Here is a 16,547-nt window from a genome sequence, read left to right on the forward strand (position 1 = left end):
GCTTTGCTTGTGAAACCTCCCCACAATTCCTGGTGCCCTCCAAAGCCAGGCTTGCTTTGGTTTCTTCCAGGCTTCCACTGTTCCTGTCCCTGGACAGATGGGAACATTCCTTGTGTGCCTCCTTTGCTGGCTTTGGGGTGTCAACACCCACTTTGTGATTCAGATCTTGGACATGGAGCTACAAGTTTTGTTTCCTTGGCTGGATTCCAAGGACGCTGCTGGGAACACGTCTGGGATTTTGGGATTTGGGGATTTTGGAGTCCCATCTCTGGCACAGCTGCCAAGAGGTTTGGCCTCACGAGAGGGCTCTTTTTATTCAGGAGTTTAAACACTTACCTGTTTGTTTCCCTTATTCAGAATATAGGCCTGTTACTCTTATACCTGCTTTCCCCCCACTTACAACTGTAATTTTTCATTCAGGCTCCTCCTGTGCTTAGAACTTCTTTTCCTTTTTCTTTAAGAATCCTCCTTAAATACATCTTGGTTTGGGAACACTCAGGAGTTTTCCTTCTTACTGTAGCAGTGTTTTTGGTGAGGGCTTTGTTTTTCCTTTACAACATCTATAAAGAGAATTTTGTTTTCCCCTTGTGAAACCTCAGGTAACACTTGGAACTTCTGTGTTCCCTGGGTGTATTGCCCATAAAATTCAGGTACAAATATACATGTCAGTGATGGTGTGGAAATTACTCAGGATTATGAATCACGCTGAAAAATACTATTGGAAGCTGAGCCTGATGCTGTTAGTCATTCTGCAATAGCAAAGGGAATTATGGGCTCAGTGGAAGACAGAATCAAGTTAGTGCAGAGTCAGTCTCTTTCTGCTTCTGACATGTGGAAAGCATCTGAACTTTTTTTTCCACTGTTATTAGCAAAATGAGCAGCTTCTGAAAGGGTTAAAGGAGATTTGCCATAACCTTCACGTTCCCCTCAGTTCTTGTCATTTATGAGATTTAATGAAGATATTAAATAAATGTGATGTTTCCTTTTTCTGTTTCCACTAATTAGTCCCAGTCAATCAATAGAATATCCACATTTTCCCAGCTGGTTTAGAGTCAAAAGATACTGAATCTGAACTTGTTTTTTCATGTCACATCCAGAGCTTTGGAAGAGTGTTTTGGCAGGCTTCCCTGTGGGCACAGCTCCCATTCCCAGAGTTCTCTCCAAAGCATTAAGAATGGAAATAAGCAGCTCAGAATTTTCCAGTTTAGCTCAGGCTCTGTGTACGTTAAGAGAAAAAGAAGCACGACCACAAGTACAGCAAAACCCTTCATGTGGCCAGAGAGCTGAGCTTCAACTGGGGAAACTGGCACAAACTGGTCCATGCTGGGCTCACACATTACAGCCCACATTTGTCCTGCTGTGGGGGGACAGTGACTGAGGCACGAGACCACCAGGAAGCTTCTCCATGTGAAAAAAATCTGCCTGGTGGCCTAATCTCAGAGGCAGCCTCAGAAATCTCTCAGTGATTTTACTCTGAAATACTGTTGCTTATAGGAAACCATCAAGGCCACTGTGATAGAAAGAAACACTTTCATTTTCTCTCTGCTCTTCAGGGTGATTCCTTGGCTTGGTTTGTGGAAACTGCTTAAGTGAGTGACTGAAATAAGCCACACAGATATAGATAGATAGATAGATAGATAGATAGATAGATAGATAGATAGATAGATAGATAGATAGATAGAGTATCTATTTCTGGGTGCTTTTCTCCTCTCAAATGTTGAAAAGGTGCTCCAGAGCAAATATTCTTTGGAGGAAAGAATTCCTAGAATAATACTCTCTTACAGATAATATGATCTGGGAAAAATCCTGAGGCAGAGCAGGGATGAGGAAAATAAAATCGATTCCTGATGTCTCTTTGAGGATTACAGTCTAGCTCTTATGAAACTTAGTGGGAAACTTTCCTGCTCTTGTAATGAAAGCTGGGCTGGTCCTCAGGGTATCACCATAATGAAGCAGAGCTACAACTGGAAGTAGGCACAGACAGATAAAACTGAAACATGTGAAAAGATTTTATTAGAGACAAGAAATTGAACTGTGGCAAAGCTGTCGAGTTTGCTGAGGATAACAGTAATCAGATTTAATTATTCTTCTTTTTCTAATCTCGAATTGATAGAACCTCACAGACACTCTGTTCCATTCAGAAAATAAGTGATAGTGTGGAAGTTACAGAACTTCTTATCTGAGCTTTGAACAGGCAGGAATCTTGACTTGAAGCACTGAACTCCAGTTCCTAGAAGTACTGAATCTCATGGGCACTGGATTTGCTTCTACTAGCAAATTTTCCTTCCTGTGTTTTATCCACTTTTCAGGTTTTCCTAGAACAAGTTCATATTTCCAGCTAATTTATACTAAAATATATTAATATTAATAAATTTATATTAAAGATCATGGGGTTTTTTAGAATGTAACACCCCTATCTTAAACATCTCTCTGAAATGCAGTTTTCCTTTTGACTAAAGTCTTTAAAACCCAAGAGCATCTGAGCCTAAATTTCATTTTCAATATCCTATGAAATTTGTAGCATTAAAAGTCTCAAGACCTTGGCTTATTTTTAAAAGGTGGTATTAAATCTATTAATATATTCCCTTATGCACTTTTCCCCCAGCACATAAAATGGTCATTCCCCTTAAATAGTAACACAGTGCCCTGCAATGCTGAGCACTGCTGGAATGGCTCTACAGTAAAGTTAAGCTTCAAATTTTAATCTCTCTCTGAGCCACATCCTGTTTTCAGTTAACTGATCTCATATGGGGGAAATTTACCACAGGAAATATCTCTAGTTTGGAAAGTACCAAAACCTTATCTTTAGTTTCTTTGTGTAATTCAGCACCTTTGGAGACAGAGGTGTAACAGAATCACAGAAACGTTGAAGAAGTCTCAAAGCAAGAGAAAAGGAGTGAGTTAAGGACACAGGGAAGAGGTGGAGCTGCCACTTCATCCCTAAACCTGACCCTGTGGAGTAACACTGATCATTCTAAAATTAACATCTTACACCTCTTTACATCCCCAAAGTTTAAAGAACCACATCTAGAAATCTTTCAGTTTCAGAAAGAGATTTTAACTCACATCCTGGCAGAAACTGCCTGGGCCAAATAAACTTACAATTAATTTTAACAACCCAAATGAGAGCAAATGGGTCAGGCCAAGACCTCACTGGGGCTGGATCACACTTTCCTCATACTGTGAGTTAATACCCAGCCCTGATGACTCTGAACTGCAGATCTACATCAAGTCAGCACCTACAGATGTGCTCTAGATCAGCACAGGGAGGAGGGAAGTGGAGCCGAGGTGTCTGTCGTGTCTGTCTGTGCAACCCAGACTTGAGGCGAACGCTGCTGTGCGATAAATCCCTCAGCGGCCACCACACACCTCCAGGTACCTGCAGCTGGTGGCTCCTGTCAGGGCAGCAATTAACAGCCAGTAAAGCACCTAGAGAAACACCTCTGCTTTTTATTTTTAATTCTGAGCAGGGCCTCACCCCAGGGATATTCCCCACAAGGAAGAGTGAACAGATTTGCATGTATAACTCTTTTTCTGGCTGAACCCTCTGTCAGAGCTAGAGAGGGTGGCAGCAAAGTGAGCTGTGTCAGGGGTGAAGAGGACCTTCTGCTGATAATGAAACTTTGCTTTGTAGAATCTCTGCTGCACTCTAAGAAGGCTTTGCAGACATTACTGAACCCTTGAGTTTCCCTGCTTTGCTACCCCCGAGCTGCTTTGGAGGGGGAAGGAGGCACAGCGGGGCTTCCCCGGCAAGGTTTCCCGTAGGCTCCAGAGGGAGTCGAGGCTCCCGTCCCGGATTTGGGGCAGGGGCTGCCCCGAGCACCCAGGGGATGCTGGCACTGTGGCCGCGTCCTGGGCAGGCAGCACTTTCTGCCTGAGTCGCCGGTCACCATGGCAGACCCAGCTCCACTCCGCTTTCAGGAACCAGCCACCAGATTCTCCATTTCAGCTGGCCCGGGGGAATTTGCTCCGCGGGGCTTTTCCTCGGCCAATTCCCCGTGCCCACGGCCCGGGACAGCGCCGGTGGCCCGAGCAGGGGAAGCCCCGCTGCCGTCAGCCCCGGGGCGCGGCTCGGGCTCCCCGTTCCTCCCGGCCGGAGCGAGGCAGCATCGCCGAAATCCAGCGGAGCCTCCCGGCCGCAGCTCCGGTACCCGCGGTGAGCGCCCGCCCGGGGCCGGCGGCATCAGGTACGGGAGAGACGGGGATGCAGGGAGGGATGGAGAGGAGCGGGAGGGATGGAGAGGAGCGGGAGGGATGCAGGGAGGGATGGAGAGGAGCGGAAGGGATGCAGGGAGGGATGGAGAGGAGAGGGAGGGATGCAGGGAGGGATGCAGGGAGGGATGCAGGGAGGGATGAAGGGAGGGATGGAGAGGAGCGGGAGGGATGCAGGGAGGGATGCAGGGAGGGATGGAGAGGAGCGGGAGGGATGCAGGGAGGGATGGAAAGGAGAGGGAGGGATGCAGGGAGGGATGCAGGGAGGGATGGAGAGGGAGGGATGCAGGGAGGGATGCAGGGAGGGATGAAGGGAGGGATGGAGAGGAGCGGGAGGGATGCAGGGAGGGATGCAGGGAGGGATGGAGAGAAGCGGGAGGGATGCAGGGGAGCGGGCCCCGATGCAGAGAACCGCCCGCGGCTCCCGGGCACACGGGCCCGGTCCCAGAACCGCACCCCGGGAGCGCCCGGAGGACAGCGGGGGCTGCCCGGGGATCCTGGCCGCCCTCCGCCCCACCGAGCCGGGACGGGCGGAGGGAACCCCGAGCCCGGGGCTGCGGTGCCGGTGCAGGGGGAGCCGGGGCTGGGCCAGCGGGCGGGGGGCTCGGCTGCCCCGTCCTCCCCGCCGGCACCCACCCACGACACCTCCGCTTCCATGGCGTTGGTGTTACCGGCTTTAATTCAGGGCTCTGGCAAGTTGGGCAGCCCCTGCGGTCCCTGTGGAGCTCAGATTCCCGCAGAGGCCACGGGAACTGCCTAAACCAGGGCCATGGAAAACGCCGCTTGTCCCCAGGCACAGCCTCAAGCCCAGGGTGTGCCCTGCCCATCTCACGGCAGTCACACCCCCAGCCCAGCCTGCTCACGGCAGCCTGGAGTCTTTTATTTTCGGATTTCTTAGTCAGTGCGACTATTGGTCTCACTGAGACAGGCTATGGTGTGTCTGTGCTGTTACAGAGAAAGAAAAAAAAAAAAAAAAAAAAAAAGAAGCTTTATGAAGACACCAGTTCCCTGGGTGAAAACCTTCCTTGGACTTTCAAAGAGACACCAGAATCGGTTTTGGGCTGCATTTCCAAAAATATCCCACTGCACAGCTCTTATTAAGCAAACCAAACTGAACGTGCACACCTTGGCACATGTGGCTCCAGGTGTGCCTGGTCAGAACACATCACTAAGGGCTTGTGGACCTGGGATTTCCTTTGTCGTTTCACCACAAGTTTTATGACTTTGGGAAAGTCACTGTCAACACACCAGCTGCTGTGTTTCTGTGACTACAAAGTGAAATCACAAATTTCAGCTGCTGAGAATTCAATGTGGTCAGGGGTTTACTCTGCAGAAGCAATCCTGTGTGATGAGGACTGATGGGACTGCAGATCATCTTTCTACAAGCTAAAAACCCTTAAAAGAAAATCCCAACCCCCTGTTTTTAGGACATGTCTATTTTCGTGTTGTGTTTGAGGGAAATTTTAAAGGTCTGCAGTAATTTCCTGCTGGTGGGTGCAAGGTCAAACAAACCCCACTGTGACATTTGGTCACGCCTGTCACTGCAGACCCGGGCAAACCCAGCGTGGTTACTGCTCAGGTCTGGGGCTGCTTGAGGGCTTTGGGACATCCTCTGACATCCTAGTGAGTGTGTGCTGGGTTTGAGCACCTGGATTTTATCTTCTCTCTCGGACAGTGCTCACCTCAGATGGCTGAGAACACCCCCAGGAGCCTGCAGGACGCCCCCAGCTCTTCCCCAGATGAAAACGAGTTTCCCTTTGGATACCCCACCAATATTTGTGAGGATGTGCCTGGTCAGAAGTTCCTGTGCAGCAACTGCAACAACATCCTGAAGAAAGCCCTGCAGACCCTGTGTGGGCACAGGTACTGCTCTGCCTGCCTCACCTGGATCGTCAGGTAATTCTGATTTAATTCTGATTAAGTCCAAGGCTGGCTTAATCCTTCCGTGGCACTTTTCAGCCCTTTGGTAAGGGATGTTATGGGGTTTTAGTAAATATAATGTCATGTATGTCTGTATCTGTCTGGGTAAAATGAGCGTTTTCTGTGTTTTAAAAGACTTTAGTTTTCACATTCTCTTTCCTACTTGGGGTTTTTGAATCATTCATGGGATAAATAGCTTTCCATCTTTATTCCTAATTATGGTTCAGGCTGCCCTTATTTTGCTGAAATACAGATAAGATTAATGGGCACAGTCTTGGTCTTGAAGAACAGAAGAGCAAAAGTTTTTTGACATCAGTGTGTTCAAGTATTGGCCATTTAGTGAACAAGGATTTCAGATTCTGAGTGGAAATCACAATTTTAATGGTTTTATTTGTGACAGTGTCTGTTACAAAGACCTCCTAAACTGCAGTGCACCAATGGATTGTTATTTAATTCTTTCTTTTTACCAGAAACAATAAAAATGCAATTTGCCAGAAATGTAAAGAGGAAGATCCCGACACTTTAGGTGAGGAAAGCCTATTGGCAGAAGAAAGGGTAAGTTGTAGTTCACAGATCATTAATTTATCCTTAACCATTCTCTGTAGTCATCATTGCCTTGGAGTTCAGAAGGGGATAATATAAAATGCAATAGCAGCTGATAGTTACACATTTTAACTTAGGCTTTAATAACTTGGATTTCCCAGAGTTTTTGATCTTAAAAAGTGTAATGGAAGCCTCAGGACTTTCCATATCCAGGTTCTGCAATGTAAAATCCCAAACTCTACTGTATGATTAACTTTTTATTGTCTCAAAGAAACTGGTGCTTTCCTGCTTGCAATAATATGTCTTAAATGATACTTACTATCCTCAGGAAGTATTTTAATGGATTTTCCAACCTCATGGTTTCTTGTACCCTTCAAACATGAAGCTGAACAAAATAATTGATACAAACTATGCCCTGGCAAATGCTTCATCTATAATTTAATGGTGCAGATATCTTCTTGTGTGATTTTCCAGGCAAATTGCTGTGCTGTTCTATATCCTAAATACATACTGGGCCATAAGGCCCAGTCCCAGCCTTTTTCCCTCCTCTCTGATTGCATGCAGGGATATCAACAGACACATAATTTGTCTAAATTTTTTTAGGAGGAAATGAAAACAAATAGGTAGCTGACAGTGGCATACAAGCCAAAGTTTAAGAAGCAGCAAAGTAATGGATCTGCTGCTAATACTGAACTTGGTAATATCCCAGAAAAAAAAAATCCCCAGTTCTGCAATTAATTTCCCAAGACCAGATTTCCTGCACAAATAGGTGCAGCTGAACCCTTCAGAACTTCTTGTTCCTTGAGTGTCCCTTTGGGATTTCTCTGCTGTGAGATTCTCCCCGATGTGCTGGGGATTTCTGCGGGCTGTGGGTGGGTGGTTGTGAGCAGACCCCACTCGGGGCTGCCTGGAAAAATTCCTTTGCCTGCTGGGTGTCCCGATGGAGCCAGGCTCCAGAAAGAGAGAGGATCTGCCTGTGGAAATCATTCCCAACAAATGCTGGGTAGATTTTCAGGAGCTCTGAAATGTGGGCATTGTTTGTAAATAAGTCCCTGCCTCTGTTTGTAAAGATTTCCCCTCCCATTCCTCGTTCTGTGGTAATTCCGTGTGAAATCTGCATTTCTCTGCACTGTACTTACCTCCAGACTATCCAAAAATGCCTTTAACTCTCCTTGTGCCAGGGTACCTATTTCAGTGCAAGACGTAAGATTGAAGTGTGCAGTATTTCATAATTACATACCAATTGTACAATTCCTCATGTTTAAATAACACAAAAATCTACAAAATGCAAAGAACAAACCTCTCTCCCATCTGGATCATATTTTTTTTTTTTTTTTTTTTGCACACAGGGTCTGCTAAATGGAAACAGCCCAGATCTGAGCAGTGCTCTCAGTGCAGAGACTCTCAAGTCCTCTCTGCAGCACGTTTAGGAGGTGTTAATGACCCCGATAATGAAATGCATTCATTAAGGGACCCCACAGTCAGGGTCCTGTCAGCGCACTCCCTGCATGTGAAATATTTCAGGCTCCTGTGAAAAGAAAAGTAAAATAAGAGCTGTAGTTGGCCGGGCTTATTTTCAGTAAATTAATGTAGTGTCAAATAGATTATTTTTGAGTGCTAATAAATAAATGATGCAATAATTATTTGGGCTTCTACTACACTAAGATTAACTTGCCAGGTCACAGAGCCTTTTGCAATGTAAATTAAAAAAAAAAAAAAATCTATCAAGGCGTGGAGATCTACCACCCTATTCCTATTCCAAGGATGCATCCAAAAGTATTTTCTCAATTTTTTTTTCCTTACTTTGTTTTCTTTCCAGGCTTTTGGTGATGCTGCCATTAATAAAGAGATTTCTGAACTCAGAGTCCACTGTGTGACCCTTGGGTGCAGCTGGTCTGGTATCATGAAAGACTTTGAAGTATGTTTAAAAAGAATTTATTCAGATTAACATGGAATGGGGACAGAGAAGCAACGAAACCAGCATAACAGCAAACACAAATTAATGCAATTAATTAGAATCAGTGTCCGTATAGTGGTTTATACCAACGTTGTTGTCTAAAAAAGTGCCATTAATCTATGGAAGGTTCCCTGCCCATGGCAGGGGGTTGGGACTGGATGATCTTTAAGGTCCCTTTCAACACAAATCATTCTGTGGTTCTGTGATTAACTTTAGTAGAGCTTTGGCCAAATCCAGACCATCCTGAATGAAATTCACATTGCACAAATTTACATCTACTTGATGTTTTTTTCCACTGGTTTCCTTATTATTTAAATGCAAGGCTGCTGCAAGCAGGTTTTGACAAGGCAGAGTACTTCAGTCCCCAGGACACTGTTCAGACAATGTCCTTGGCATGTTTTATGGGAGAAATAATTCCCTCCTGTGGCAGTGTATTGATTGTATTCATCCTTCTTTTCAGACTGATCTGAAATGCCTCAATTAAAATATTTAAATGGGCAGGATTTGTGAATCTGCCCTGCAAATTTGAGTGATGTATACAAGGGAGAAAGCTGGGACCAGGATCATGTTGTTTTTAAACAAAAGCCCTGAAAGAGACTGTTTAAGGGAGACCTCGTTTTTGAATTTACCAAATGTGCTTTGGTTCTGGTTTTGAGATTTTTTTCCAGTTAATATTTAATAAAAAAAAAGCCCCAGCAAAATTGGTGATTTTTTTCACCAGTAATCTCAGTAACTTTGTGCAGTGGGACTTTACCCAAGCTTAGAAGGAATGCAGATCAGAGCCTTGGGCTGCCAGAACAGAGACTATTTATAGATAAATGTGAATCAGCATGTTTCTTTATGACTTTTTACTTCCAGGAGCATCAGAGTTTATGTGAATATGCTTTGATCCCTTGTCACACTGGCTGTGGGCACGTGGTGATGAGAAGGAAGCTGGCAGATCACTTGGAAAATGGATGTGTCAATAATGTGACAGTGTGTCAGCAGTGCCAGTGCAGCCTGGCCAGCTCTGAGCACCAGGTAAGAACATTTCTCTCTCAAATAAAGCTTTTATATTGATGGTTTCAATAATCTGTGATGCCTTTTTTCCATCCTGATTTCGTTGCACCCAGGGAATATTTAATTTTCCTGAGTTTGATCTTTTTTCCAAGTGTTGGAGGGGAAAATAGATGTGATAATCTGCTGGTGATATGATAAAGTGCCCATGTGCTCCCCTGGCCTCAGGCAGCCCAGGTTTCAGCTCCTGGCTCAAAATGTATCCTGTTGTGAGGTGAGAGAAAACCAGAAAAGCACAGACAGCAGCAGGGAAGGGATCTTGAAAGTTTATGCAAGTTTATCCAAACTAAAACAGCCCACAGATGTTTAGGGCAGGATTCTGTCAGATATTTCTATTTGGTCTGATCAGGTATAAATCTCCAAATTATCAGCAGGAAGATCTCTCTCTGAATCTGCCACGGATATCTCAGTGCCCATTCAAAAATATTTACTTTATATTTTTTTTTATGTTATTTGCTGAAAACAATGAATATTGTTCCCTCCAAATGATTTCAAGAGAATAATTGCCAGCCTTGCAGTTGAGCACGGTGATTAAAGACCCACAGGACAGGAGGGCTGTGAATATTTCAGAGGTGTAAATAGTTCTGGGTGGCTCTGTGAGTGTCACAAATCGGTGCCTTTCCAAATACTGAGCTGAGAGATTTGTAAGAGATTTATAAGGGCTTTATAAAGGATTCCTGGGGTAAGAATCAGGCGCTCTGCTAAAATCTGCTCGTTGGGAAGGTTTTACTCGTGCTCTTCATCCTTTACTGACCTGCAGAGAGAGAGGAGAACCTGGACCCAGGCACATCTTCCCGGTGCTAAACCCAGAATTTCCCAAAACGGTGAGCACCAGAAGGTGGCAACACGAAATCCCTGCCAGCTTTCCGTGAGTGCAGGATGGGGCTGGAGGGGAAACCTGAGCTCGGTGTGTTCCCCGAGCAGCCTCCCCTGACACTGCAGCTCCAGAGCTCTTTTCCTCCCACTCACTCCACTCAGCCACCACCTCATTCATATTGTGGTTGGGAAACCTTGGCAACAGAGCAGGGGGGTTGGCCTCGAGGTGTGGCTTTTTCTCTGCCTCCTTTAGTATGTGTAGAATTCTGGTTACATGATCTGCTTTCACGAATTTGCACCGAGTTCAGAATTTTGATTATTTGTGGGTGTTCCATGTGTCCACAAGCTTCTGGGAGAAAATAGTAAATTTTGGGTGCTCCTCTTGTTCTCTTCACCTTATTCGTTCAGTTTTAGGTCTTGTGATTTTTTTTGGTATTTATTTTTAAATAAACTTCTCTCCTCTGAAGGAGAGTGCCTCACACCCTCAAGGACCTGAATGAGTAAAAGAGCAGAAATTACTAAGATCACTGGCAAGATAAAGAGTGTTAAAAAATGAGTTAGAGAGTGAGAAAAACCCGTGGCTGCATTTCTGAGAACTGAAAGGGAAACCTCAGAACTGGTGTGCAAAGGAGTTTGTGGAGATTAAAGCCACCCCCTCTGAAGAGTGTGAAGGGAAAGCTGACATGTTAAATACAGATATTACACAACCAATGGCAGGGGGATCACTTCACCCTTCCTGGAGGCAGAAATGACAGGAAGCCTCCTGTGAGTGGTGATGGATTTTGTGTCAGCACACCATCATGGAGAATTTGGATTCCAGCCTCCAAATTAAAATGCTCAGGAGCAGGATGCAAGAAGGGTCTGCACATTGAACAAAGTGTATGGAGTCAATGCAAGAAGAGTTTACATTTGAATTATATTTCAATTTGTATTTATATTGGAGTTTCCTGTGCTCTAACCTGTTTATGTTTTTATATATATATATATTTGAATTTCCTGTTCTGCTGGTCATTGTTGCTTCCTGTTCTGTAATCCCCTGCTTGTCACTGCGTGTATGTGAGTGCACATTTTTGTGTGTGATCATAACTTTGGTTTGAACCTGGCAGCACCTGCACGTTGCCAATCTTGTATCCAATATCCCAGGGTAACCTTTAATTAAACAATTAAATGAGGTACTGAACTTCTTCCTTCTTGTTTTAATGACAGGAGCATTCATGTGAAGGCAGTTTATGCAAGGAACAAAAACCTGTGCAAACAGAAGCAGCATCAAAGGAAAAGGTGGGTGAAAGATGAGCGAGTGCAATGCAGCTTTATTTCAATTAATAAAGTTATCACTTGTTCATTTAGATTAAACAAACACCTGAGAACATCCTCAGATCCAGCAGTTGTATCTGGCTGCCCTTTACCTCCCAGCAAAGCCCTGCTGACTGCCTTCTCTTCCCTGCTCCCACAATTGCCTTCACTAAATTATCTTCTCAATTCATCTTGTCAAATGGGCAAAGATTTGTTTCCTCTCATACCTTGAGTGAGAGCCACATGAGCAGGAGTGTGCTGTACAGCAGTGTATTTACAGCATCTTCTTTATGAGAAATTGTTACCAGGTGATCCCTGGGGTTCATTCAATTATCTTCTGTCATTATGGGCTGTGTGAGATGGACACAGGAAACTTGCTATCAACCACACTCTTAATTGATTTACCATCAATTTGCAAAGCTGGTTGGGCACTGGAAGCTGTGGAATTACCTTGACCTGAATTAATCTGATTTATAGCTGCTGGGTTTGTGGCTTAGGTGTTTGTAGGGAGATAAAAGAATTCCCTTTGATTTGTTTTGATTATTTCCTCTGCGTTTGTTTTTTTCAACAGAGCCATTCTACATCCTTAGCCAACAAGGATGGGTGCTGTTTTTCTGAAGTTGGCTGTGAATTTAGGGTGAGTGAAACAGGAATATTCCACCCTAGTTTGGACATTCCCTTCAGGGAAGTGTCTCTTAAAACAGAACCAGCACTTCTAATGCCAGATGATGGAGCTGCACCTGCACCTTGCAGTTTTTCCATCTCCCAGGGGGCTGAAGGATTGCTGGGTTTGGCCCCAGGCTGGTTGTGGTGGGCATGGAGAATGCTTTGACAGCGTTTTCTCTTCCAGGGAAGCAAAGAGAAAATAAAGGAGCACGAAAAATCTGCAGTGGGGGCTCACATGCTGCTCCTGCTGCAGCACATGAGGCAGCTGCAGGGAACCTTGTGCTCTGATGCCAGAGCTGCACAGGGCTTCCCCCCACAGCCAGAGCTCAGCTTGAAGAGTGCAGGAAAAAGCAGCTCTGACCTGCAGACCCCAGCAGGACTGCAGTTCAGCAGGGATCCAGAAGTGGATTGTTTCCCTGCATCTTCTGTTCCTGAAGATGAGTCTGTCCTGCAGCAGCTCGTGAGGGAGAAGGTGATTTCTGAGCTGGAAAATAAGCTGCACGTGTTTGAGAACATTGTGGCAGTGCTCAATAAGGAGGTGGAGAGCTCTAATTTGGAAATCCTGGCCTTCAGGAGGCAGAGTGAACTGGACCAGAACGTAATCCGGGGCCTTGAACTGAAGGTAAAAAATGAGAGCAAGGATTGTGGGGGTGCTTGTTCTACAGACAGCAAATACTGACACACATTAGGGGAAGCTGGGGATCAGAACAGGAGCTTGAGCTGTGAAGGGTTCAGTTCTGGACACATACTCAGGATCCTTTTGTTGTTCTATACACTTTCAAACATGGATCTCTAATATTTGCTCTCTAAATCCACATTTAGGTAGTGAGATATCCCTGAGAGTTTTGAGTGTTAGACTTTGCCATGATCAGACTGTGAGCAAGCAGGAGAGCTGTTTAATTGCCTGGTCCTCTCACAGCAACATTTTGCCTGGAGGCCCAAACAACATCTCTGTGTATGTTTTGACATATTGCTGTCACTTAGAAAAGAATCAAAGCAGAACTTCCAGAACATGAGGACTCCAGAAGGATTGAGCCACCCCTGCAGCACAGCCTGGAGCAGGGGGATGATTGAGGACTGGCTTTTTTTTTTCCCTAGATTGCAGAGTTGCACCGCTGCCTGACACAGAAGGATGCAGGTCTGAGCAGCCTGCACAAGAGCCTGCTGTTCTCTGAGCAAGCCTCCTACGATGGGATCTTCCTCTGGAAAATCACAGAGGTGGGCAGGAAGCTCCAGGACTCTGTGACTGGCAGGACAGTCAGTTTGTACTCCCCAGGTAAAGCACAAGATGGAGATGTGTGTTCACAAACCCCAACTCTTCAGACCCCCTCCCATTTCTCCAGAACTCTTCTTTCTGCTTGTGCCAGCAGGAGGATCTTTAAAACAGCTCCTTAAAGCAGCATGCTGTTTATGCAGAGATCTGTAATCCAGGGCACTGGGATGTGCTTTTCCAGAGGGCTGTGCTCTAGTTTGGGCTCTCATCCTGCACTCTGCCCTCCACCACAGCAGCTTGCAGTGGATCCATCCCTCCCAGCCTCCAGCTCCGTGCTGCTGGCACCATGTGGCTCTGGCTGCTGCTCTTTCCCATGTGGGAAGTAATTGGATTAGGTAGAATACACTTGTGTGCCTAATAACAGGTAATTTTCACCAAGGTTTGAGGCACTAAAAGCATTCCAACCACTGGGTTTTCATTGCTTGTAATCTCCAGGGGATACTGATTTGTCTGCTCTCCTTTCTGTGAGAGCAAGCCACGTCACACGTTACTTTTTCCCATATGCCAGAACACACATTATGCCTTCCCCCCCCCCAAAGAGCAGCTTTACTAATAAAGAGTTGTGATTTTCAGCTTTCTACACTGCAAAATATGGCTACAAGGTGTGTCTGAGGGTGTACCTGAACGGGGATGGGACAGGGAAAGGAACCCACATGTCCCTGTTCTTTGTTGTCATGAAAGGAGACTACGACGCTCTGCTCCCGTGGCCTTTCAGGCACAAGGTAAGAAGGAAAAGCTTTCCACATCTGATCCCAGCCAAAAGTCAGCACAAAGTGACTCTTCCTCTGGAGTTTTGTGGAAGCTGAGTGCTTTTCCACATCCCTTTCCAAAGGTGAGGATCTCTCCTGCAGTCCTGGGTAATAATTTATCTCTGACCAGAGTCCCTTGCAGGGAAAGCTGCTCCTGCTGTTATTCCGAACTTAGCCAGGCAGGAGTTTTAGACACCAGAACGTGGTGTTTGGAATGTTCCAGACTGTGTCCACCTGGGCTAAAGCCAGAGACACATCTTCTGGCTCTTGCTAAGCATAGATAATATCAATTTAGGAGGGAATTATGATTTGCTGCCTGAAGGCTTCAGAAGGGTGAGGTGAGAGTTTCACTTACAAAGGTGTCACAGATGTCTGAGGTAATCCTGGTCTCATTTTTCCCCCTAGATGTGATCTGGTAATGGCAGCAATGGTTAAAAGCAGTGAAACCACGGCAGCACTTGCCTCTGTGGGATAATAATTCCATAAGGCTTTCCTATAAACAGTTTTACTGCCAGTTAACAGCCAAAAAATTAGAAATCAAAGTTCCCAATCCTCACTGTATTAAAAGATTATTACAGATATTTCATATTTCAAGCTATAGAACAGTGAGTTAATAAAAGAGGTAATGAAGTGGGCAGAGTCTATTCTGATATTTAGGTTGTGTCTTTTACAAATTTGTGCACAGACAATGGAGCTGTTTCTTCTGATTCCAAACCACAATAACAGAATAAATGTAATGACTGCGACCAAACGCAGGGGCTGTTTAAATTGTCATGAGAGACAGAGGAAAAAAACCTTTGGACTGTGCAGTTCTCTACAAAGCAATAATTCTTTACTTATTTAATTTTGTTTTATGGGTAGCAAAGTTTTAAAAACTTCATCTGTGAGTTCACATGAACTGACCTTGCAGGTTGGAAACATTGGTTACAGTTTGTAATTAATTATCAGTGGAGCGTCCAGCTGCTTTTGCAGCACTTCTGTCCCTGCTTGGTTTGTGTTTCATTCCAGTAACTCCTCATTGCCACATTCTGTTTTTCAGGTGACGTTTATGTTGCTTGACCAAAATAACAGGGAGCACATAATTGATGCCTTTCGCCCAGACCTGACTTCTGCTTCATTCCAGAGGCCAGTGAATGACATGAACGTGGCCAGTGGCTGCCCCATGTTCCTGCCCTTGTCCAAACTGCAGTCCCCCAAACACGCCTACGTGAAAGAGGACACGCTTTTCCTGAAATGCATCATAGAAACAAATTAGCAAATCCTCAAATATGGTTGGCTGGGGAAGCCACCTGCTGAATATCAGTAGATTATCAGTCTGAGATCTTGTATTAATTTATGTGTACACAAAATCCTCAGAGCCTGAGGCTGCAGCCCCTGAACCCGCTGCCATCAGCTGCTGGAATGGGATTTTTCACCAGAGCAGCCAATTCTCATGGTTTAGGTGTCAGTCAGTGTCACCCTCACTGCTGGAGAAGAGCTGTTCCTCCTCACTGGTTGTGCTGGGCAGGGACTGGGGCTGAGTTCCCTGCCCAGGGAGGGACAGGTCTGTGGGTGCTGCCGGGGCTGAGCTGTGTCATCTCTGGGCAGTGCCCAGGGAGTGCAGCTCCTTTGGAGGGAGCTCCTGTCACACTGCTCTGCCTGGCAGCCCCGGGGAGAGGATTTTGGCTGCTCCCCAGCAGGAGCAAGGGCAGATTCCTTCCCCTGAGGCCCGGGTCAGGTGTCTCTGTGCTTGCCCATGACCTTGGAAGCTGAGAGCTGTGGCCAGAGCTGGTGGCTGCAGTCCCTTACCCCGGGGATTTATCTCTTGCTGTTTATTCCAGACCTCTGTTTATGTGCTCTGTAAGGAGATGTTGTGTTGCATCAGCAGACAGGGACCAGGTTACACTGTGCCTTGGGGGAATTACCTCCAGGATTTCCAAAGCAGCCCTTGGGATTTCCGTTGGGATTCTGGGAAGGCCAGAGCTCTGCTGCAGGCGGGGCAAGGCCCCCTCAGTGGCTTGGTTTAGTGTCCAGTCACTCCCTGGACCTTCAAGGCACTTCAAGGACCTTCAACTCATTAGCA

General features: G+C 45.7%; 1 protein-coding gene across 1 annotated transcript; it reads left to right on the plus strand.

Moving 5' to 3' along the window:
- Positions 1-5,899: 5,899 nt before the first annotated feature.
- On the plus strand, positions 5,900-15,740 carry TRAF1 (TNF receptor associated factor 1). The gene is made up of 10 exons (XM_062505852.1): positions 5,900-6,108; positions 6,603-6,687; positions 8,495-8,593; positions 9,491-9,652; positions 11,711-11,782; positions 12,369-12,434; positions 12,648-13,085; positions 13,562-13,739; positions 14,310-14,458; positions 15,525-15,740. Exons 1-10 carry the CDS (start codon positions 5,900-5,902, stop codon positions 15,738-15,740), a joined length of 1,674 nt encoding a protein of 557 aa, XP_062361836.1.
- The last annotated feature ends 807 nt before the right edge of the window (positions 15,741-16,547 follow it).

Source organism: Cinclus cinclus, chromosome 19 (assembly GCF_963662255.1).
Source record: "Cinclus cinclus chromosome 19, bCinCin1.1, whole genome shotgun sequence".
NCBI lineage: Eukaryota > Metazoa > Chordata > Aves > Passeriformes > Cinclidae > Cinclus > Cinclus cinclus.

Excerpts from the sequence above, each read along its gene's own strand:
- TRAF1 (XM_062505852.1), top strand. The coding sequence starts at position 5,900 with ATGGCTGAGAACACCCCCAGGAGCCTGCAGGACGCCCCCAGCTCTTCC. Across the intron at positions 9,653-11,710 it reads TGGCCAGCTCTGAGCACCAG|GAGCATTCATGTGAAGGCAG; the intron begins GTAAGAACATTT and ends TTTTAATGACAG. Across the intron at positions 12,435-12,647 it reads AAGTTGGCTGTGAATTTAGG|GGAAGCAAAGAGAAAATAAA; the intron begins GTGAGTGAAACA and ends TTTCTCTTCCAG.